This window comes from Hyperoodon ampullatus, assembly GCF_949752795.1.
Source record: "Hyperoodon ampullatus genome assembly, chromosome: 17".
In the NCBI taxonomy this organism is placed as follows: Eukaryota; Metazoa; Chordata; class Mammalia; order Artiodactyla; family Ziphiidae; genus Hyperoodon; species Hyperoodon ampullatus.
The window spans coordinates 26,935,118-26,959,011 of NC_136930.1; the positions used below are offsets into that span (position 1 = coordinate 26,935,118).

The window sequence follows — 23,894 nt, forward strand, 5'->3', positions numbered from 1 at the left end:
TTATTTTCATTGCTCTAGGATGTGGATCAAAAACGATCTTACTGCAATTTATGTCAAGGAGTGTTCTGTCTATGTTTTCCTCTAGGAGTTTTATAGTGTCTAGCCTTACATTTGGGTCATTGATCCATTTTGAGTTTATCTTTGTGTATGGTGTTAGAGAATGTTCCAATTTCATTATTTTATGTGTAGCTGTCCATTTTCCCCTGCACTACTTATGAAGAGAGTGTTTTTTCTCCATTGTATATTCTTGCCTCATTTGTCTTAGATGACCGTAGGTGCATGGGTTTATCTCTTGACTTTCTATCCTGCTCCATTGATCCATATTGCTGTTTTTGTGCCAGTACCATACTGTTTTGATAACTGTAGCTTTGTAGTAGAGTCTGAAGTCAGGGAGGCTGATTCTTCCAGTTCCATTTTTCTTTCTCAGGATTGCTTTGGTTATTCAGGGTCTTTTGTGTTTTCACACAAATTTTAAAATTTTTTGTTCTAGTTTTGTGGAAAATGCCATTGGTAATTTGATAGGGATTGCATAGACTCTGTAGATTGCATTAGGTAGTATAGTCATTTTGACAATATTGATACTTCAAATCCAAGAACATGGTATATCTTTCCATCTGTTTGTGTCATGTTCGATTTCTTTCATCAGTGTCTTATAGTTTTCTGAATAAAGGTATTTTGCCTCCCTAGGTAAGTTTATTTCTAGGTATTTTATTCTCTTTTGATTCAGTGCTGATTAGGATTGTTTCCTTAATTCTGTTTTCTGATTTTTCATTGTTAGTGTATAGGAATGCAAGCAATTTCTGTGTATTAATTTTCTATCCTGCAACTTTACTAAATTAATTGCTGAGCTCTAGCAGTTTTCTGGTAACATCTTTAGGATTGTCTATTTAGGGTATCATGTCATCTGTAAGCAGTGACAATGTTACTTCTTCTTTTCCAATTTGGATTCTTTTTATTTCTTTGTCTTGTCTGATAGCATGGCTAGTACTTCCAAAACTATGTTGAGTAATAGTGGTGAGGGTGGACATCCTTGTCTTGTTCCTGATCTTAGAGGAGGCCTTCAGTTTTTCACCATTGAGAATGATGTTTGCTGTGGGTTTGTCATCTATGGCCCCTATTATCTAGATGTTGATTACCTCTATGCCCACTTTTTGAAGAGTTTTTATCATAAATGGGTGTTGAATTTTGTCAAAAGGTTTTCTGCATCTATTGAGATGATCATATGTTTTTATTCTTCAGTTTGTTAATGTGGTGTATCACAGTGATTGATTTGCATATATTGAAGAATCCTTGCACCCCCTGGATAAATCTCACATGATCATCCCACATGATCCTTTTAATGTGTTGTTGGATTCGGTTTGCTAGTATTTTGTTGAGGATTTCTGCATCTCTGTTCATCAGTGATATTGGCCTGTAATATTCTTTTTTTGTGGTATCTTTGTCTGGTTTTGTTATCAGAGTGGTGGTGACCTCATAGAATGAGCTTAGGAGAGTTCCTTCCTCTTCAATTTTTTGAAAGAGTTTCAGAAGGATAGGCGTTAACTCTTCTCTAAATGTTTGACATAATTCACCTGTGAAGCTGTCTGGTCCTGGACTTTGTTGGAAGTTTTTAAATCACCGTTTCAATTTCAGTACTTGTGATTGGTCCGTTCATATTTTCTATTTTTCCTGGTTCAGTCTTGGAAGGTTGTACCATTCTAAGAATTTGTCCATTTCTTCTAGGTTGTCCATTTTATTAGCATATAGTTTCTCATAGTAGTCCCTTATGATCCTTTGTATTTCTGCAGTGCCAGTTGTAACTTCTCCTTTTTCATTTTTAATTTTATTGACTTGAGCCCTCTCCCTTTTTCTCTTGATGACTCTAGCTAGAGGTTTATCAATTACATGTGGTCATTCTTAAACATGTAGAATGCAAGAATGCCTAAACTGGATTGTCTTGGTTAAAGTCCAACCAGGAAACAAGAGACAGAAACCACACCAGTAATTTTAACAGTGAAAATGTAATATGAATAATTATGAACTAGAAAAATATGGTTACCTACTTAAAAAGGGTAAAAAAAGACTGAAAAAGATATGAGAATAGAAAATGTAGGGAACAACTACTATCACTATGGCTGAAGGAGAGTATCCAAAAAAGGAACAAACTAGAAGAGCCTCTTTCTCCTAGGCTGAGATTCACATCCCATTTGGAGAGGGACTGGCTGCAGCCTACTGGATGCCACAGGAGTTTGTTGGGGTGTTGGTGGACTGGGGATAATGAACATGCATCCTCCTGCTGGAGTGCCAGTGAGCTTCTGTGGGTGTCCTGTATGGTGCTGACAGCTGTGCCAGAGAAGCAAAGAGAAAAACACATGGGAACCAGGAAAAAGAATCCCCTTTTTCTTCAATGCCTTTCAGTTTTCCTCCAAACACTCTCTACTGACAAACCTTAACCTGGTGCCAGCTGCCAAAGGAACAATGTTTACAAGATCCAGCTCACAAAGCAAGAGTAAAAAGAAAATGGATTTAGAGCTAAGAGGCAATAAATTGATATTTATTGGCAGAAAGCTCTAACCCAACATGATCTAACCCAATTATAATTGTGTACACATTCTAATATTAATCTTCAAGTGTTTAAAAATTCTAATATAGACATTTTGTTTCCTTACAAAAAGTAATAACAATAAATACTGTAGTGAAAAATTCCACAGAGGTCTGATATTCAATTCAAAAAATATCTACTGGGTGACTACAAAAACCCTGTTTTTTCACAGCTCACAATCTAGTCGGATAGACTCATGAATTGTCAATAACTATATAAATATGTTCCGATGGAAGTATGAATAAGAAGCTCTAAGAATGAAACCTGCACATTTGTGAATAAATTAAGCTAAAACAAAAAGATGTGTAATATGATACAGGATATTAACATGAGTCCTCCTAAAATATTTTACTCTGAAAATTTCAGGGTCAAAAAATTCAGATAAATTAGAGTAAGTTCAAAGAAGGAAGACAGGAATGATGAATGGAACAGAGAGATTGGTTTGTGAAAGGAAAGGCTAACAGAAATAAATCTATATAGATTAGCTATGTGACAGGAAAATCAGAGAGCTGACAAGCATGAGTCAGATGTAAATACAAAAAACTATAATCAAGGGATAGCACAGTAAGTGGAATTTAGTCTAACTCCATGAACTTTTAATTGGGGAGATGTAGGGCTTGAGTTATGCCCTAAGAATGGATTCATATTCAACAGAAAGAAGATACATGTGTTGACAGACGGAGAGCTTGAGCTAAGCCCCATAACAGGAAATTTCTGTTGAGCAACCAGTTGGGCTAATGCAGGAGACTGTGTAGAGATACAAGAATATCTGTGTCTGAGAGCAAGGAGCTATTCTGTGCCACCCCAGAGAATAGGTGATGGGAAAAGCTGAGTGGTTAAAAGAGTAATTGAAGGAATTTTTAAAGAATGTCAGAAGAAGGAGCAGCATGTGGAGAGTGCTGAATGTCGAAGAGTCTGAATATTACCTCGGAGGCCAAGGGAAGTCATTGGAGGGTTTGCTGTTGTTCTTATTTGTTTACTTTTTTTATATTCTGTAAAAAGAATTGTGTAAACACAATTTTGGAATTATATGTGTGAATATCCTTTCTAGGGAACACAACATAGAGAAGATTAACAAGTATACCCCATTCATGGTGATACTTCCAAAATCAGAATCCCTGTGTTAGCCAGAAGAGAGAAAAATATTTCTCTATTTTTCCCTCCTCGTTCTTGTTCCCAGAATTCAGTCTTCATAAATGCTTCAAGTAAAGAAATAATCCTTTAAAAATCCTCCTGTGAAACAGTAAGCTTGACTCACAACAACTAACAGACCATAACTCTTGAATGTACTGGGTGGATTGTTTTAATCTTTGAACTTCTTAGTCACTCCATCTTTCTAAGCTGTTAGGTCCTGGTTCACAGTTAGCCAGGAATTCTATGAATGTACCATAATCCTTGGGTTCGTCCCCCATTCCAAAATCCTTGGTAGTCAATTGAGTATTTTGTCAATGTGATTTAGACTTAATAGCTTATTCCATTGTTTTTGCATTTTGAATCCATGTGTGTATGTGTATCCACTACACACACACACACACACACACACACACTATCCAAAGTAAACATACAGATTTATTTGTATTCCCTAAAATGAAAATGGACAATTTTTTTGTCCACATACAGCTTAGCAAAGTTCATAAATCTGTTCAACTGCATATACTCTGACAGTTGGAAACCTGCATCAAATTTTATGACAAGTTAGAAGTAGAATCCTGTAGGTATCTCTGAGGAAAATTTGATTCACTGGGAACCTCAACTGTAGAGAAATATGCTCTGGAAATTCAGCTATCTTACATTATAATTTCTGCATTCACAACTTCCATAGGTATTCTGAAGAATAGCTGTGCTAAAGAGAGAGAATAAACTTCATAAAGCACTGTTCTCCATACTTGCCCCACATTTTTCTACCACTAAATCTTTACCATCTAGAAGGACTACTTTTGAACATTCACTTATCAAATCCCTACATCCTTTTTCAGAGACTAAAATGTCATCTCTTTCAAGAAACCTTGTTTGATTCCTTGTCCCAACCACATCCTATTTCTTCTGCCTATAAGTTCTCATAATAGTTTATATTTATATTTTGACATTTATCAAATTTGGCTTTGAATTATGTTCATAAGTGTATTTGTCTAGCCCCTTAAACTAGATTGTATTTGCCTAATCCCTTAAAGCTTGAGGTTAGAAGCCACGTTCTACTGATATGATATTATTATTCACAACTCCCAGTATTTTCCTTACAATAAGTATTCAATAAATGATTATTCAATTTAATTTAGGGATCAAGATATAGTAATTGAGAAAGCTCCAATCATTTTTGGTAGGATGTCTGTTAAAAAACCATTAAAATGCTCCCTCTTTGTGCTAGGAAATTTATTAATATTCTTCAGATTATATTTTAATGATGTTCTGTGATAGAAAATTAAAAGAAATACTTCTGTGTATTAGTTTACTCAAATAAAGCTGGTTTTATGAATTCAAAAGGGATTATATACAATGGACCATATATACTGCAAAACCAAATGAGTAGTGATTTCTTCTTCTATTATTTAAAAAGTTTAAATGAAATTCCAGGAAAGTTACTAGGTCTAATTTAATCTCCAGTAATGAAAAACAGTGTGATGTACCTGGGTAGGGCAAAAGAAAAAAGAAAAAACAGAGACAAAATAATAGGGATGGGACTGGCACCACAGGGAGGGAGCTGTGAAGGAGGAAAAGTTTCCACACACTAGGAAGCTCCTTCACTGGTGGAAACGGGAGGAAGGGCAGGGCAGGGAAAGCTTCAGAACCATAGAGTAGAGTGCAGCAACAGTGTTGCAGAGGGTGAAGCACAGAGATTCCCGCACAGAGGATCGGTGCCAACCAGCACTCTCCAGCCTGAGAGGCTTGTCTGCTCACCTGCCAGAGCAGGTGGGGGCTGAGAGCAGAGGCTCCGGCTTTGGAGGTCAGATTCCAGGGAGAGGACTGGGTTGGCTGTGTGAACACAGCCTGAAGGGGACTAGTGCACCACAGTTAACCAGAAGGGAGTCCAGGAAAATGTCTGGAACTCCCTAAGAGGCAAGAGACCATTGTATCAGGGTGCACGAGGAGAGGAGATTCAGAGCACCGGCTAAATGAGCTTCAGAGATGGGCACGAGCTGTGGCTACCACCGCAGACACACCAGAGATGGGTATGAAATGCTAACACTGCTGCTGCAGCCACGAAGAATCCCATGTGTGAGCACAGGTCACAGTCCACACCTCCCCCACAACAGGAGCCTGTGCAGCACGCCACTGCAAGGGTCCTGCAATCCAGGGACAACTTCCTGGGGAGAACACATGGAGCACCTCAGGTTGTTGTAATTTCATGCTGGCCTCTTCCACTGCAGGCTTGTCCTGCATTCTGTACCCCTCCCTCCCCAGGCCTGAGTGAGCCAGAGCCCCCTGATCAGCTGCTGCTTTAACCCCCTCCTGTCTGAGTGAAGAACTGACTCCAGAGGGGGACTATATGAAGAGGTGGGGCCAAATCCAAAGCTGAAACCCGGGAGCTGTGCAAACAAAGAAGAGAAAGGGAAATTTCTCCCAGCAGCCTCAGGAGCAGTGGATTAAATCTCTACAATCAACTTGATGTACCCTGTATCTGTGGAATATATGAATAGACAATGAATCATCCCAAAATTGAGGCAGTGGACTTTGGGAGCAACTATAGACTGGGGGTTTGCTGTATGCGACTGACTAGATTCTAATTTTTATTTTTATCTTAGTTTAGTACTTAGCACTTGTTACCATTGGTGAATTTCCTTGTAGGTTTGGTTGGTCTTTTCTCTTTCTTTTAATTACTTTTTAATTTTCTTACTTTAATAATATTTTTTTATTTTACTAATTTTACTTTCTTTTCTTCTTTCTTTCTTTCATTCTTTCTTTCCTCCCTTTTCTTCTGAGCCATGTGGCTGACAGCATCTTGGTGCTCTGGCCGGGTGTCAGGACTGAGCCTCTGAGGTGGAAGAGCCAAGTTCAGAACATTAGATCACCAGACACCTCCCAGCCCCACATAATATCAATCAATGAGAGCTCCCCCAGAGATCTCCATCTCAAGGCTAAGACCCAGCTCCACTCAGCAATCAGCAAACCCCAGTGCTGGATACCCCATGCCAAACAACTAGCAACACAGGAACACAACTCCACCCATTAGCAGAGAGGCTGCCTAAAGTCATAGTAAGTTCACAGATACCCCCAAAACACACCAGAAGATTGGGTCCTACCCACCAGAAAGACAAGATCCAGCCTCATTCGCCAGAACACAGGCACCAGTACCCTCCACAAGGAAGCCAACACAACCCATTGAAAGAACCTTACCTACTGGGGGCAGACACCAAAAACAATGGGAATTATGAACCTGAAGCGTGTGAAAAGTGACCCCAAACACAGTAAGTTAAGCAAAATGAGAAAACAGAAACACACAGCAGATGGAGGAGCAAGGAAAAACTCGCCAGACCTAACACATGAAGAGGAAATAGACAGTCTACCTGAAAAACAATTCAGGCTTATGATACTAAAGATGATCCAAAATCTTGGAAATAGAATGGAGAAAATACAAGAAATGTTTAACAAGGAGCTAGGAAATGTAAAGAGCAAACAAACAATGATGAACAACACAATAAATGAAATTAAAAATTTTCTACAAGGAATCAATAGCAGAATAACTGAGGCACAAGAATGGATAAGTGACTTGGAAGATAAAATAGGGGAAATAACTACTGCAGAGCAGAATAAACAAAAAGAATGAAAAGAATTGAGAACAGCCTCAGAGACATCTGGTACAACCTTAAACACACAAACATTTGAATTATCGGGGTCCCAGAAGAAGAAGAGAAAATAAAAGGGACTGAGAAAATATTTAAAGAGATTATAATTGAAAACTTCCCTAACATGGGAAATGAAATAGTCAGTCAAGTCCAAGAAGCACAGAGAGTCTGATACAGGATAAATCCAAAGAGAAACATGCCAAGATAAATATTAATCAAACTATGAAAGATTAAATACAAAAGAAAATACATTAAAAACAGCAAGGGAAAAGCAACAAGTAACATACAAGGTAATCCCCATAAGGTTAACAGCTGATCTTTCAGCAGAAACTCTACAAGCCAGAAGAGAGTGGCAGGACATATTTAAAGCGATGAAGGGGGAAAACTACAACCAAGATTACCCAGCAAGGATCTCATTCACATTCAAAGGAGAAATTAAAACCTTTACAAACAATCAAATGCTAAGAGAATTCAGCACCACCAAACCAGCTTTACAACAAATGCTAAGGAACTTCTCTAGGCAGGAAACACAAGAGAAGGAAAAGAACAACAATAACAAACACAAAACAATTAAGAAAGTGATAATAGGAACATACATATTGATAATTACCTTAAACATAAATGGATTAAATATTCCAACCAAAAGACATAGACAGGCTAAGTGGATGCAAAAACAAGACCCGTATATATGCTGTCTACAGGACACCCACTTCAGACATAGGGAAACATACAGACTGAAAATGATGGGATGGAAAAAGATATTCCATGCAAATGAAAATTAAAAGAAAGCTGGAGTAGCAATGATCATAACAGACAAAATAAACTTTAAAATAAAGACAAGAGACAATGAAGGACACTGCATAATGATCAAGGCATCAATCCAAGAAGAAGATATAACAATTGTAAATATTTATGCACCCAACATAGGAGTACCTCAATACATTAGGAAAATGCTAACAGCCATAAGAGGAGAAAACAACAGTAACACAATAATAGTAGGGGACTTTAAAACCTCATTTTCACCAATGGATAAATCATCTGAAATGAAAATAAATAAGGAAACACAAGCTTTAAATGATGCATTAAGCAATATGGACTTAATTGATATTTATAGGACATTCCATCCAGAAACAACAGAATACAGTTTCTTCTCAAGTGCTCATGAAATATTCTTCAGGATAGATCATATCTTGGTTCAAAATGAAGCCTTGGTAAATATAAGAAAATTAAAATTGTATCAAGTATCTTTTCCGACCACAATGCTATGAGAATACATATCAATTACAGGAAAATAACTGTAAAAAAAAAAGAAAGAAACACACAGAGGCTAAACAACACACTACTAAGTAAACAAGAGATCACTGAAGAAATCAGAGGAAGTCAAAAAATACCTAGAAACAAATGACAAGGAAAACACAATGACTCAAACCTATGGGACACAGCAAAAGCAGTCCTAAGAGGAAAGTTTATAGGAACACAATTCTACCTCAATTAACAAGAAAAAATCTCAAATAAACAACCTAAACTTACTCATAAAGAAATTAGAGAAAGAAAAACAAACAAACCCTAAATTCAGCAGAAGGAAAGAAATCATAAAGATCAGATCAGAAATAAATGAAAAGTAAATGAAGGAAGTGATAGCAAAGATCAATAAAACTAAAAGCTGGTTCTTTGAGAAGATAAAAAAAAATGATGAAGTATTACCCAGACTAATCAAGAAAAAGAGGGAGAAGACTCAAATCAACAGAACTAGAAATGAAAAAGGAGAAGTAACAACTGACACTGCAGAAATTACTAAGGATCATCAGAGATTACTACAAGCAACTATATGCCAATAAAATTGACAACCTGGAAGAAATGGACAAATGCTTAGAAAATCACAACCATCTGAGACTGAAACAGGAAGAAATAGAAAATTTAAAAAGACAAATCACAAGCACTGAAATGGAAACTGTGATTAAAAATCTTCCAAGAACCCAAAGCCCAGGACCAGATGCATTCACAGGTGAGTTCGATCAAACATTTAGAAAAAATGTAACACCTATCCTACTCAAACTCTTCCAAAATATAGCAACCACATATTTTGGAACACTCCCAAACTCATTCTATGAGGCCATCATCACCTTGATATCAAAACCAGACAAAGATGTCACACAAAAAAAGAAAACTACAGTGCCAATATCACTGATGAACATAGAGGAAAAAATTCTCAACACAATAGTAGCAAACAGAATCCAACAGCACACTAAAAGGATCATACAACACGATCAATTGGGGTTTATCCAGGAATGCAAGGACGCTTCAATATAGGCAAATCAATCAATGTGATACACCATATTAACAAATTGAAGGAGAAAAACCATATGATCATCTAAATCAATGCAGAGAAAGCTTCTACAAATTTCAACACCCGTTTATGATAAAAACCACCCAGAAAAAAGGCAGAGAAGGAACTTATGTCAACATAATAAAAGCCATATATGACAAACCACAGCCAACATTGTTCTCAATGGTGAAAAACTGAAACCATTTCCACTAAGGTCAGGAACAAGACAAGGTTGCCCACTCTCACCACCATTATTCAACATAGTTCTCAAAGTTTTAGCCACAGCAATCAGAAAAGAAAAGGAAATAAAAGGAATCCATATTGGAAAAGAAGTAAAACTGTCACTGTTCACAGATGACAAGATACTATACATAGAGAATCCTAAAGATGCTACCAGAATACTGCTAGAGCTAATCAATGAATTTGGTGAAGAAGCAGGATACAAAATTAATGCACAGAAATCTCTTGCATTCCTATACACTAATGATGAAAAATCTGAGAAAGAAATTAAGGAAACACTCCCATTTACCATTGCAACAAAAAGAATAAAATATCTAGGAATAAACCTAGCTAGAGAGATAAAAGGCCTGTATGCAGAAAACTCTAAGACACTGATGAAGGAAATTAAAGATGATACCAACAGATGGAGAGATATACCATGTTCTTGGATTGGAAGAATCAACATTGTGAAAATGAGAAAACTACCCAAAGTAATCTACAGATTCAATGCAATCCCTATCAAACTACCAATGGCATTTATCACAGAACTAGAACAACAACAACAAAAATCACAATTTGTGGAAACAAAAAAGACCCTGAATAGCCAAAGCAATCTTGAGAAAGAAAACCGTAGCTGCAGGAATCAGGCTCCCTGACTTTAGACTACACTACAAAGCTACAGTAATCAAGACAGTATGGTACTGGCACAAAAACAGAAATATAGATCAATTGAACCAGATAGATAAACCCACACACATATGGTCACCTTATTTTTGTTAAAGGAGGCAAGAGTATACAATGGAGAAAAGACAGCCACTTCAATAAGTGGTGCTGGGAAAACTGGACAGCTACATGGAAAAGAATGAAATTAGAACACTCCTGAAAACCATATACAAAAATATGCTCAAAATGGATTAAAGACCTAAATGTAAGGCCAGACACTAAAAAACTTTTATAGGAAAACATAGGCAGAACACTCTATGACATAAATCACAGCAAGATCCTTTTTGGACCACCTCCTAGAGAAATGGAAATAAAAACAAAAATAAACAAATGGGACCTAATGAAACTTAAAAGATTTTGCACAGCAAAAGAAACCATAAACAAGAGAAAAGACAACTCTCAGACTGGGAAAATATATTTGCAAATGAAGCAACTGACAAAGGATTAAACTCCAAAATATACAAGCAACTCATGCAGCTCAATATCAAAAAAACCAAACAACCCAATCCAAAAATGGGCAGAAGATCTAAATGGACATTTCTCCAAAGAAGGTATACAGATTGCCAACAAACACATGAAAGGATGTTCAGCATCGTTTTTCATTAGAGAAATGCAAATCAAAACAAAAATGAGGTATCACCTCACACCAGTAAGACTGGGCATCACCGAAAAATCTACAAACAATAAATGCTGGAGAACGTGTGGAGAAAAGGGAACCCTCTTGCAATGTTAGTGGGAATGTAAATTGATAAAGCCAATATGGAGAACAGTATGGATGTTCCTTAAAAAACTAAAAACAGAATTACCATATGACCCAGCAATCCCACTACTGGGCATATACTCTGAGAAAACCATAATTCAGAAAGAATCATGTACCACAATGTTCATTGTAGCACTATTCACAATAGCCAGGACACGGAAGCAACTTAAGTGTCCATCAACAGATGAATGGATAAAGAAGATGTGACTATATATATATATATATATAATGGAATATTACTCACCCATAAGAAGAAATGAAATTGAGTTATTTGTAGTGAGGTGGATGGACCTAGAGTCTGTCATACAGAGTGAAGTAAATCAGAAAGAGAAAAACAAATACCGTATGCTAACAAATATATATGGAATCTATGAAAAATAACGGTTCTGAAGAACCTAGAGGCAGGACAGGAGTAAAGACGCAGATGTAGAGAATGGACTTGAGGACATGGGGGAGGGGGGAGTGTAAGCAGTGACACAGTGAGAGAGTAGCTTTGACCTATATACCCTACCAAATGTAAAATTGATAGGTATTGGGAAGCAGCTCCATAGCACAGGGAGACCAGCTCGGTGTTTTATGACCACCTAGAGGGGTGGGATAGGGAGGATGGCGGGAGACGCAAGAGGGAGTGGATATGGGGATATATGTATACGTATAGCTGATTCAGTTTGTTATACAGCAGAAACTAACAGAGCAATGTAAAGCAATTATACTCCAATAAAGATGTTTTAAAAAAAGGGTGCGAGTGTGCAGCCCTAAACAATCACTTTACCACTTCCTATTTCCCATTAAAATTTGAGGGAATCTGAGCAAATAGAATATAGATATATTATAAAGTAGAATAAAATTTGTAAATGTGTTCAAGGTTTAAAATTTCAAATATAAACTCTCTGTTTGTGTTAAATATTCAAAACTACTGTTTCAGTTTTCTAAAAAGTCAATTACTTGTCCTTTGCCACTGGCCATGCCCCCAAATGACTAAAACGACATTTACAGGAATTAGCTTCCTCCTGGACAATGTCTTAAACATCTAATTTATTATCATTTTTATTTCAATGGCTTAAGAACCAGATTGTCACAAAAAACTACAACAGTGAAAGTTGCAAAGGTTCCTCCTTTAAAAGCCAAAATATATTAACTCATGAGCATAACAGCACCACTCTTGGCTTATAGCGGGGAATGGGGATTTTTTTAATGTGAAAGACAAGTTTTTCCTACCAATACAATTCTAGGATACATAAAATACCTTGTAATGATGAATATGACTCCTGGAAATGCCACTTTTTGATATCTAATTTCAAATAGAGATTGACACAGAAAGAAAAAAGAAGGGATTTTTAAGAGAGAGAGAGAATCTGCAGGAGGAAAAAAAAAAGACAAAAACAAAAAACAAAAAAAGAATTGAGGTCACGAGGGATACTGAGGAAAGTACAGCAGTCATTAATCAGACTTGCCCTGTGGTGATTCATCTCCTTGAATCTCTTCCTCTTCCTTGGAAATCCAGCTTGATTTTACAGCTTATGACCTGAGCCAACTACAGCCATGGCATTTCTGCTAAAATCCAAACCACTAAGACAAAAGCAGCCTTGCCAAGATTACACAGATTTGTTTGTTTATTTTATTTTATTTCATTTTTAACTTGACAAGTAAAATTTAGTTTATGATGGCAGAAAGTGGGACTTGGAGATAAATTTAGGATGCTTAGCTATAACTTGTTCTCGTAAATATGCCTTAGCAGTCAGGATTGAACAAAAAATAAGAAGATTAGACAAGATAAGTTTAGCACAGACTGAGAAAAATAAAAGTAAAATATTTTTCTCATGCACTTTTCAATTTCCAGAAGGCTGGTAAATTATTGAAGTATTTCTTAAAGGTATAAGACATGAGTAGAATCATCACTGTCATTCACATTAATAATAGTTCATATTTTCTTCTTGCTATTAAACTCCAGTGTCTGAAGTTATAATGTATTTTTAAAGAGTTTCAGAAAAAAAGGTAAAACACTTTAGCCACTATTCTCTCTATATTTGGGCACATCTGAAAATACTGAGAATTAGCACTCTGTGGAAATTACTGTCCTATCAAGCAATAGCTATGTAATGCGTTTAAAATGTCTATCACCATGTCTGATGCTTAGATTAATATCAAATTAATATATTAGAATCAGTAACTTCTCAACATTATATAATTATTATCATTATTATGACAGTTATTATTTAATTTCTAAGATAGTTCCCAGGTCCTTACGAAAGACAAGGCAAGAGGGTGGGAGAATATTTACATGTCAAAGTGTCAGAGAATTTATCAATACAATTACAAGTTTTCTGAAGTAAATGCTCTAAGAAAAGAGAGGCCAGATGACTATATTTAGGAAGAAATCTATCTATAGTTTAAGCAAGCTGGGAGGGATATTAAGGCCATCTTGATCACCACTAGACTGTGAGATTCCTGAGCAAAGACAAAATAATTTCGCTTCTAAATGCAAGTGCCTCTTACAGTTCCTGACACATAGGTCCTTACTCAAGTTTTGGCAAATGAGCATATAAATGACTATGCTGTACTAGAATACTTATCTGTGTTATTTAGGATATTTAATATATCTAGACCTCAGTGTCCTGTAAAATTAGGATAACACTCTACATCTTATAGACTACTGTTAAGGTTAAATGAGATTATTTATGAAAAAGCACCAAGAATAGTGTTTCAATAACTAGAATGTTTCCTTCCCCAGGCCTCATGTTTCATAAACAAAGTCTCAACAAAATTCTTAAAATGATATATTGTTTTGATTATCTTTTTTTTCTTTGCTTTGGCTGTTGGGAACTTCATTTTCGTTATCCAAACATGAATATTATTATACATACATTTGTATTCAACATATTCTTTTTTCCCCCAGCTTTATTGAGGTATAATTGACATATTGTGCAAGCTTAAGGTATACAAGATGTTAATTTGACACACTTATATATTGCAAAATGATTACCACCATAGAGTTAGTTAACATGTCCATCATACCACAAAATGATCGTTTCTTAAGTATCTGTCATCAAATGAATGGATAAAGAAGATGTGGTATATATATTCAATGAAATATTATTCAGCCATCAGAAAGAAGGAAATCTTGCCATTTGTGAAAACATGATAGACCTTGAGGGCATTATGCTAAGTGAAGTAAGTCAGAGAAAGACAAATCCTGCATGGTATCGCTTATATGTGGAACCTGAAAAGCCAAACCCATGGAAACAGTAAAATGGTAGTTGGCTGGGGCTGGAGTTGAAAGAAATGGGGCTCATCAAAGCGTACGAACTTTCAGTTGTAAGATAAATAAGCTGTGGAGATCTACCAACATGTTCTTAAAAATAATCAGCCATAAGGTACAACAATGATGACTCATGACAAATGTGTATGAAAGTAGCATAACCTTAAACTTGAGACTTCCAAACAAAAGTTTGGATAAGGTGTCATCATATCCCTTACCTGCAGAAGAAACTAAATCACAATGAAAATTATATGTACTGCTATTGCAGGAAACTTTTGAGGTGAAGTTTATACCTTGGATTTGGTGCTAGCCAGTAGTTTTTCTTTAAAATCCCTCAACTCAACATCATAGTTGAGTCTAACACCAGCAATATCAACTAAAGCATTAAACATTATGACTTAAACAAGCTGTGACTGTGGGACAAAAAGGGTTACTTTTGCTCTTACTGTTTCAGCAGTGGTCTCATTGTCTTCCTTTGTTTGCAGAGGTAGATATACAGCAGCACTGCTCTGGCTAGGCAATGCTTGGTCTTCCATCAGACACTCACATGGAATAGGTCTCCACTTTGTATTTCAGAACTTGAGTTCAAACTCATTGTGTTCCATTAGACTGGTTGGAGATGAAACCAACCCTCTCTGATGGGCTATGTATGCTATAGCAGGCTTTCTCCACCCTTCCATATGTAATGAGTGTCAGGACAAATACATACATTTATCCAGAAAACCAGGAATAACAAGCCCTCCTCAATATGTTCTTTCAATTTTCCTAACATAAGAATAGTTATAAAAAAAAAGGACCATTAAGTTGACCATCTGGGGAATATAAAATGACTTGCCTGTTGTACAGTGGTTAAGCACAGTATTACCATATGACCCAACAATACTCCATGTAGGCATATACTCAAAGGAGATGAAAGCAGGAACTCTAACAAATGCTTGCGCACCAATGTTCATAGTAGCACTATTCACAACAGCCAAGAGGTGGAAACAACCCAGATGTCTATTAATGGATGAATAGGTAAACAAAAGGTAGTATATATATACAATGAAGTATTATTTAGTCATAAAAATGGAATTATGATATGTTACAACATAGATAAACCTTGAAAAAATTATGCTAAGTAAGATAAGCCAAACAAAAAAGGACAAATATTGTATGATTCCACATATATGAGGTACCTAGGATAAGGAAATTTATAGCAACAGGAAGTAGAATAACAGTCACTGGGGCTTGGTGGGCGTGGGCAGGGGAAGGAGGGAATGGAAAAGTATTGTTTAATGGGTGCAGAGTTTCAGCTTGGGATGATAAAAACTTTTGGAAATGGTTAATGGTGATGTTTGAACAACATTGTGAATGTACTTAATTCCACTGAATTTTGGCATTAAAAATTGACTACAGAAAGCTTAGAAAAGTAAATTTTATGTTATATATATATTTTTACAACAATAAAATAAATGAATAAACATTTAAAATGATTACTCCCCTGCAGTAGAGATACTCCATTCATTACGAGATTAAATTTCTTCCAAGCTGGGGAGGATTGCATAGTGTCATAAAAAATAGCTCCAGACGTGGATTCAGAAGTCTTTCTCTGAAGCTTCAGCTCTGTCACTTACTAGTGATAAACATTTGAGCTAGCCCCTTAGGTCCCTTTCACATTAGTTTTTTTTTCCAGATATAGTATCCAACAGAGTTGTTGTGAGGACTTAAAATTAAAAGGAAATAATTCATATAAAATGCTTTGTAAACAACAATTGTACAAGTGGATGGGGGAAATTTTTATTTTACATTCCTTTAAGGAGCTTGGTAATAATCTTATCACTAAAATGTACTTATTAATTCCTATTTAAATGCCCTAAATTATTGTTATTGTTGGTAAGGCTCAAAGTGTTTTGTTTGTTTTATTTTTAATATTTCTCTATATAAAGTATTGAATCACACATTTTTAGAATAAAAAGGAAATGCTGGATTTCTGAGGAAACTACATTTCTATTTACTTTTCTAACAATGAATGGGTCATTAAACCTTTTCATTCATATTATTTCTACACCATTTGTTTAATGTTCATTTAGCCTCAGTATACATACCTTAGGAATAAAGGATAGCTATATTATATCTTGTCTGGGGAAAAAAATGTTCCTACAAGTAGTACAAGTATTAAAAAATTAATTTTGCTTTCTGCTCTCATCTTCCATTCCCAACCACTCAATCCATTATCAGTCTTTTGATTGTCAAACATATAATGAGTTTGATATGACATTATATCCAATTAGACATTATCTTGTAAAGACCTTTGGATACATAATTACATTGAAAAATAAATATTTAAAAGTAACAAATGTATTGCTATTACATTATAAATTAATACCAAAATTGCTGTTGTCAACGACTAATTTTTTTTTTCCCCTCCTTAGTGGTTATGTCTTTGACTATGATTACTACAGAGATGATTTCTACAGTAGGTATGTAAATTTCTCATTCTTCTTTCCCTTTGATTTAAATTATATTTTAACTGTTCTGTACATTTCATTCACTGGTATTATTGATTAATACATTTAAATAATATTTTACAGTAAAAAAAGTCCCAATAAAATATAAGATAGCCAGATTTTTCTATTTTGATTGTACTACTGAAATATAGTAGACCTTGGACTTCCAGAATTCAGAGATGCTTAAGCCTAAAGTTTGGTTTTAATGTTTGGATGATATTCTAAAGATTTAATTAACCCATATTATTTTCCAGATGTGTAGTTGACTTGGAATTCTTCAAGACTGAGAGATTTATAAATTCAGAAAATGAGTACAACCTTCTAAAATACATCTGCTTTCATACAACACATAGATTCAGTAAAAATTAAGGACAATTCTTGCTTTGCATAGCAGTGTGTGACCAAAAAAGAAAACCATGCAGAGTGATGTTAATAATCAATGGGGGGAAATAGGATTTTTCCATGACCTTTGACAACTTTTTGTCAAAACATTAAAAACTCTTATGTTATAAATATACATATTTACATATGTATACATATATGTAAATTCCCTATTCATATGTATAGGAAAATACAGTGAAACTAATAGCTCTTTAGTACACTAATTTAAAATTTTAACACTGTAATGTAAAAATACTGAGAATTAGTGTGCTTCATTTCTTTGTAAAAAAAGACTTATCGAAAGTAATTTGAACAGCACTTGCCTTCTTCTTTTATTATAATAGGGAGAAACTACCACTTTTATCCCTTGGTGAATTGTCATACTCCCAAGACTGGATCAGCTTTGACATTTTATTAATGTTGGAAACTACCTCAGAGACTTACCTCAGTGTGTGGTTCTTTTGCCAAGTGTCACTTCCTCTGGGACATCTTCGTCCCTTTCCAGCACATCACAACCACTTTCCTCATTTATGTCAATATGTTTTAATTTCAACTTCCAATTTTATTATAACATCTTTAATTTCTGATATTTTCCTTTAGATATAATTTTATGTAAAGGAATGCATTTATCTCTGGCTTAAACCACTATTTTGCTTCATCTGTGGGCTCTGTGTTTAAGGAAATCAATTTATGAGACCTTGTGGGAATTTTTTTTTTCAGGTAAACTGTATATCAAATAGCTTTGTGTATTTTGAAGGAACTTTTTGGCATTCAGGGCCATTTTTAGGCTGTGCAAAGCAATCCTTAGGGCTTTCTGGAGAGCATACTACTTAAAATTCATATAAACATATGGGATGTTTTATATATATATGTATTTGGAGTAAAAAAAAAATATGTTTTATTTTACTAAGTTCCTCTGCCTCCATCTCTAGAGTCTCTTGAATAGAAGAGTGTCCACATCCCTATAGTCAGCTATTTCTCCTCTAATTCCATTTACATTTAATTTTAATTTTATTTCCAGTGTTACTTTTCAATTATTTACTGCACCAATCCCTTCTTTTGATTATCCATTTTTATAAAATGCCACATGGATTTATCACCAGCTGACAAGGAAACAATACAACTACACATTTGCTATCCATGTGTGAACTAACAGATGCACAGGGACAAATCACTGACAGACTTTGAAAGAGGTGATGTGATTGGCCACTGATCATCATGCGCATCTGTCATTTACTTAGTGATTTGTGGACTGAAAAACTAGCAGCAAAACTTGGACTTTATGAAATTACTCACAGTTAATATATGTGGTAACTGAAATTTGTTTTGTGCTGTTGGGGGACTGGTGTTATTTAACTAAGCATTGGTAATTGAGATATTAGAGATATGCAAAACAAGGACTGACTGTGTGTAGATAGATCATTGGACCACACACACACACACAAAATGAGGTAAATATTGTTTAAGCCTTTAATTGTAAATAAATTCATTCAAACAAACAAAAATCCCAAGGCATAAAAATGCAAACTTAGAAGAACAGAATAGACATTTTAAATAGGGAAGAAACTTCATAATCCCTTGTAAGAGTCTTGTTCTCTCTGCTCCAGCCACGAGGGTCCTTTTTCAGTTCCACAAGAACACGGTGTTCCTTCCTGCCTGGGGACCTTCTTCTGATTGCTCCTTCTCATACCTCACTCCACCATCTAGTTAACTTGACTTCATCCTTCAGATCTCAGCATGAACACCTCTCTCACACTAAATGAGGTTCCTCTGTTCCCCTCTCAGCACCCGTTACTATTCCTTCACAGCACTGTTCCTGGTTTTTATTGCTAAATTTCTCTCTGCAACAACAGTAGTTGTTTTATATCCTTCCTTCCTCCAAAAGGGCAGGGAGGATGCTCAGTTTTGCTTATTGTATCCTCAGGCACTATCATCAAGTCTCACACATAGTGGATACTCAATTTTTGTGATTAATTCATCTCCTTAGATTTAGAGACATTTTGTTTTCTCCAAGGTCACATAGTTAATTAGTGGCAGAACTACAATCATAAACCAGGTCTTCATTTATACTCAACAACCAACTGTTTGGATACGCAAAACAGAAGAGGAGCAATATCAGTCTATCGTTTTACATAACAGGAAATAGCCTTATCTGCCTGGAAATTAGATCCACAACCATACCTTTATCACCACTGTGTTCAAACTACTGAGTTAAGCAAATGGTTTCTCTAGTTAACCCTTTATGACAAACATGAATTTTTAAGGATGGTTCTCTCAAATAATTTTTATAATTTCTATCAAATATAATATTTTATTTTAAATATTAAATAGCTTATAATAACTTGTCCTAACCATGTGAAGATCTGGCAGCATTAAAATAATCCCAGTTACTATGAAAGAAAGATAACATTTAGATATTCTTTATTTAAAAATTTTAGGTTTTGACAAATGTAAATTTTAGTTTTTGACAAATATAAGAACATTTTCTGATATGCTTTTGTGTTTCAGGATGCAGACACTGTCTTGATTGCTATGAATAAAGTTTTCAATTAATATACATTGTCCTTTAATCTGTTAATATGAAAATGTTTTTGCATGGTAATCTCTTAAGTATTTTCTATCATGTGATTTCCTTCCACATTGAAAGAATTTCTACATAAAATGGAGTAGATGGTAGGAGACCCAAGTTCTGGTAATTAACCTGTAACTTTGGGCAACTAGGCAGGTTTTCAGTTGTCTCATTTTTTAAATGAAGCCAATATTTGCATTTGCATTTTATCAATAAAAATCATTAGATAGGTTAGACAGATGATAGATAGATAGCTAGGGAGATTTTACATGCAAAAGAGCAAGAGCCTTAATCAGCAAATAATTACAGAGCCTGAAGCTTTCAGAAGACACTCCACTACACAAAAAAGCTAACTCTGAACAATTTCCAAAATCATTCATTTGTCTTATATAAAATCTGTTTGGTTTATAAGTGTGCAAAGATCAGTATGGGTGTATTGCTAACAGACTCTCTGAGCAGTCTGTGCCCTCATTAGTTTATTTTTCATTTTTTCACTTGGCTAAGAAAGACAGAAGCATCTGCCACTAGTAGAGGTAGTCAGGAGTTCCCTGTGAACATAGCTCCCCAGGAAAGGAAAACAGAGTGGCGAGGGTGGAGAAGAGAAATAGCTTACCAAGTCAGTGCTAACAGTTTTATCCACACTAATTCCTCCTTAGTTACTCTCTGCTTGTAGTTATGGTTAATTTTTTTCTATCTTTTTACTAGTGGTGCAAACTTGGGCAACTTATTTAATACCACAAAAACTATTGTCTCATCTATGAAGTGAGCATGAAATTAACACCTACCCCATAAGATTGTTCTGAGGATTAAATGAAGTAGCATATTTTTATGACCTTCATTATTCCTGGTATGCTTTTTGTGCTTAATCCATGCTAGCTACTAGTAACCGTTAACGGTAACCATTAACAGTGCTGGAGAATATGTTTCTTATACTGTTATTCATGTAGCAGTGTCCCTATGACTGAGCAATACACTGGTTGCTCAGTTGTCCTTCCATAATAGTCCATTGTGACACCTCTGGATCATTCTGTTTGCATTGTTTTCCCTTCTCCTACCCCCCAGAACATTCTAGTTGCAGCTGAACACTCTTATCTGCAGAGAGAGACCATTCAGTTATTTCCATTAACTCCATGCTGCTTGGTTTTCTGTCAGGAAAACGGAAATCATAGTTATGTTGCACAAGAAGAATTGTTGTAAAACCTTTCTAACTATGTATTAAGGAACTGAAAAGACAAAAACAGATAAACAACAACAATAAAACCCACAATGGTATGATGGAGTTAGCAAACTACAGGAAGCAGCTACCACCTCTAGGGTTAGAGAAACAGGAAAAGATGGGATTATCAAATATCACTGTAGAAAAGGGGATTTGGACAAATCACAATGTGAGTAGGAGGTTCTGCTTAACTGCTGCTGCTGTATCTGAGCCCAGAGGGGGAACCCGTGGGGCTGGAACCGAGACTTCTAAGGGGTCAATACCAACTGGTGCCAGGGTCTCTGAGGAAGTGTGAAGACTGTTCTTCAAATGTTGCAAAATTGCTCAAACTGGATTCTTCTGCTACTACTGGAATGAATTTTTGCTGCCAGGGTTAACAAACAAGGCTAGAGTAACGCTGACAAGAACAGGGACCCGAAACAAAAACAGGAAGCAAAACAGGAAGGGTCAAGTCCTCTCTTCTTCTTCCAGTCTCCTTCTCAGGTCCTTAATTGGCTGATCCTAGCAAGGAGCCAGCTGGCCCCCACAGAAATGTGGTTTGCAGACTCCCAATCCCAGATGTGACTAAATGTCTCACATAAGCTGAAAGATAATACCTTAATAACTGACATTGACTTACATCCTATTGTTAGCCTATTTCTGCCAGGTTTGGGAATTCTAATGTAATTGGGGATTTTCAACCCTTAAACTGTTTCAGCTTAGTAAACTTCTCTACACAAAGTTCCATCTTAATGTGATTGTTTTGGTACATTTATCCAGCAGTAAATTTTCCAAAAACTAATTTAGTGTCTATCCATTGTTACAGGGATCATGAAGAGTATCACTAAATAATAGAATTGAGTGGTTATTCTACACTTTCATTTTTTATATTACACAAAGAATTGCCCAATAATTTACAGCATTCAGTGGCATTGTCTTTTAAAATGTCAAGTGTGACTCTACATGAAGAACATCACATGTTATTAAAATGAAACATAAATATATATACTCTTCCAAGTAAAGTGAAAAGAGAAGTATACCTAAAATTATATTGAACACCCCAAGGAATGTTTTCAATTTCTGAGATATTAGCAGTTTTAATCCAACCTTTTTTCAATAGTAACAGAAAAGGCACTGAGCCATTTATAACCTCCAGTAATGAATAAACGTGTATTGACAGAGAAAAAGAAATGCCAGAGCTGCTTTGCCATATAAAAAACATATATATATCAGTGATTCAAACTCTGTATTGTTCAGATCTGGATCCATTTTGACCTTGTGTAAATTAACATAAGAGAAGCTACCAGAGTTGAAGTTCATGAAAAAAACTCTGTCAAGTTGCACTTGTCTCAGATCATTGATTATAGAGCACAGTATATATTCATGAATACTGGAAAAACGTATTAGCAAGAAGCAACGTCTGTTTCATTGTGCAAATTTAAATTACCATCTGGTAGAATGGGATTCCACTTAAAACATTTGGAAACCACAGCATGGTCCAGTTGACAAAGGGTGTGCATGTGTTGACTGGTTAAACTTGGGGGAGTCATCTCATCCTTTTTTCACAGGTTTCCTATGGGCAAAATGGCTTAACAACACACACATTACAGAACTGTAAGAATTAAATAGGAGAATCATTTTATTGATTTATAACCTCACCATTGCTATTTAATTGCATTCACTTTTTAATTACCCGAAGCTGTATACAAGATATAAAAGATAGCAAAATTGTACAAAATATAAAGATTAAGTTAAGATCAAAATATTGCCAAAAAAAGATCATTGACAATTTCAGTAAGCCCTTTAAAAGCATGTTCAAGAAGCATTTGGACAAGATTGGGGATGGAGTCCAATGTGGGGTGGGTTGTTGGCAGGGGTGGCTTCACTGAAAATCTTGGAAAAGTTTAGTGAGAAAAAATAGAAATGAGAATTACTCATTGACTGGTCTCAAGTGAAGTGTGCCTTTAAAAAGTATTTTCAGGTTCAGTTATAACCAAAAGCTTATTTGAAGTCAAGGTAGAAATTATAAATAGAATTTTGAGTAGGTCAAACAGTATAGAAAACAGATATACTAATAGGTTAGAATCATTCATGTGGATTTCAAATATATCCTTTCTTAAAAATGAATAGACACCTTAATTTGGTTTTATAGACTATGTTTATCAGAAGTTAAACATGCTGAAGACAGAAGGGTGCAAGTTTGAATCAAGACAGAGCTGGAAATCTTCCCTGGTCCTAGAGTTAATGATCTTCATTTATCTGTTAAAAGACCCCAGTGAGAACATGTCCCTGAATTTGTTGTCAGATTTTGTCTCTGGGAAGGCCGGTTATTTAACCCTAAGTCCAGACTACATTGTTTGGTTAGCATTTAACCACATAGGGACTATAAGTTTGTGTTCATAAATAAGGAAAATGAAAAACTCTATTTTATGAGGGAAATTTAGAAGAAAACAGGTAATTACTGCTAAATTACTATTTATCTAAATGAAATTTTAGTGTTCAGTGTAATATTCAAATATTACATTTTCAATTTTTTTCAGCGAATTTTAAAATCACATTGGTTGACAGTGAAAAATAGGCATCAAGTCAAAAGTCCATCGATCAAGTAATG

At 35.5% G+C, this 23,894-nt stretch overlaps 1 protein-coding gene across 1 annotated transcript in view; it reads left to right on the plus strand.

The window, feature by feature from the left end:
• RALYL (RALY RNA binding protein like) overlaps positions 1 to 23,894 on the plus strand; it is a gene marked incomplete at its 3' end in the record, with an annotated part of 458,402 nt that overhangs the window by 360,235 nt on the left and 74,273 nt on the right. Inside the window, exon 4 of the mRNA XM_079722141.1 lies at positions 17,064 to 17,111. Within this exon, the coding sequence (XP_079578267.1) occupies positions 17,064 to 17,111 (48 nt within the window). The remainder of the gene's footprint in view (positions 1 to 17,063; positions 17,112 to 23,894) is intronic.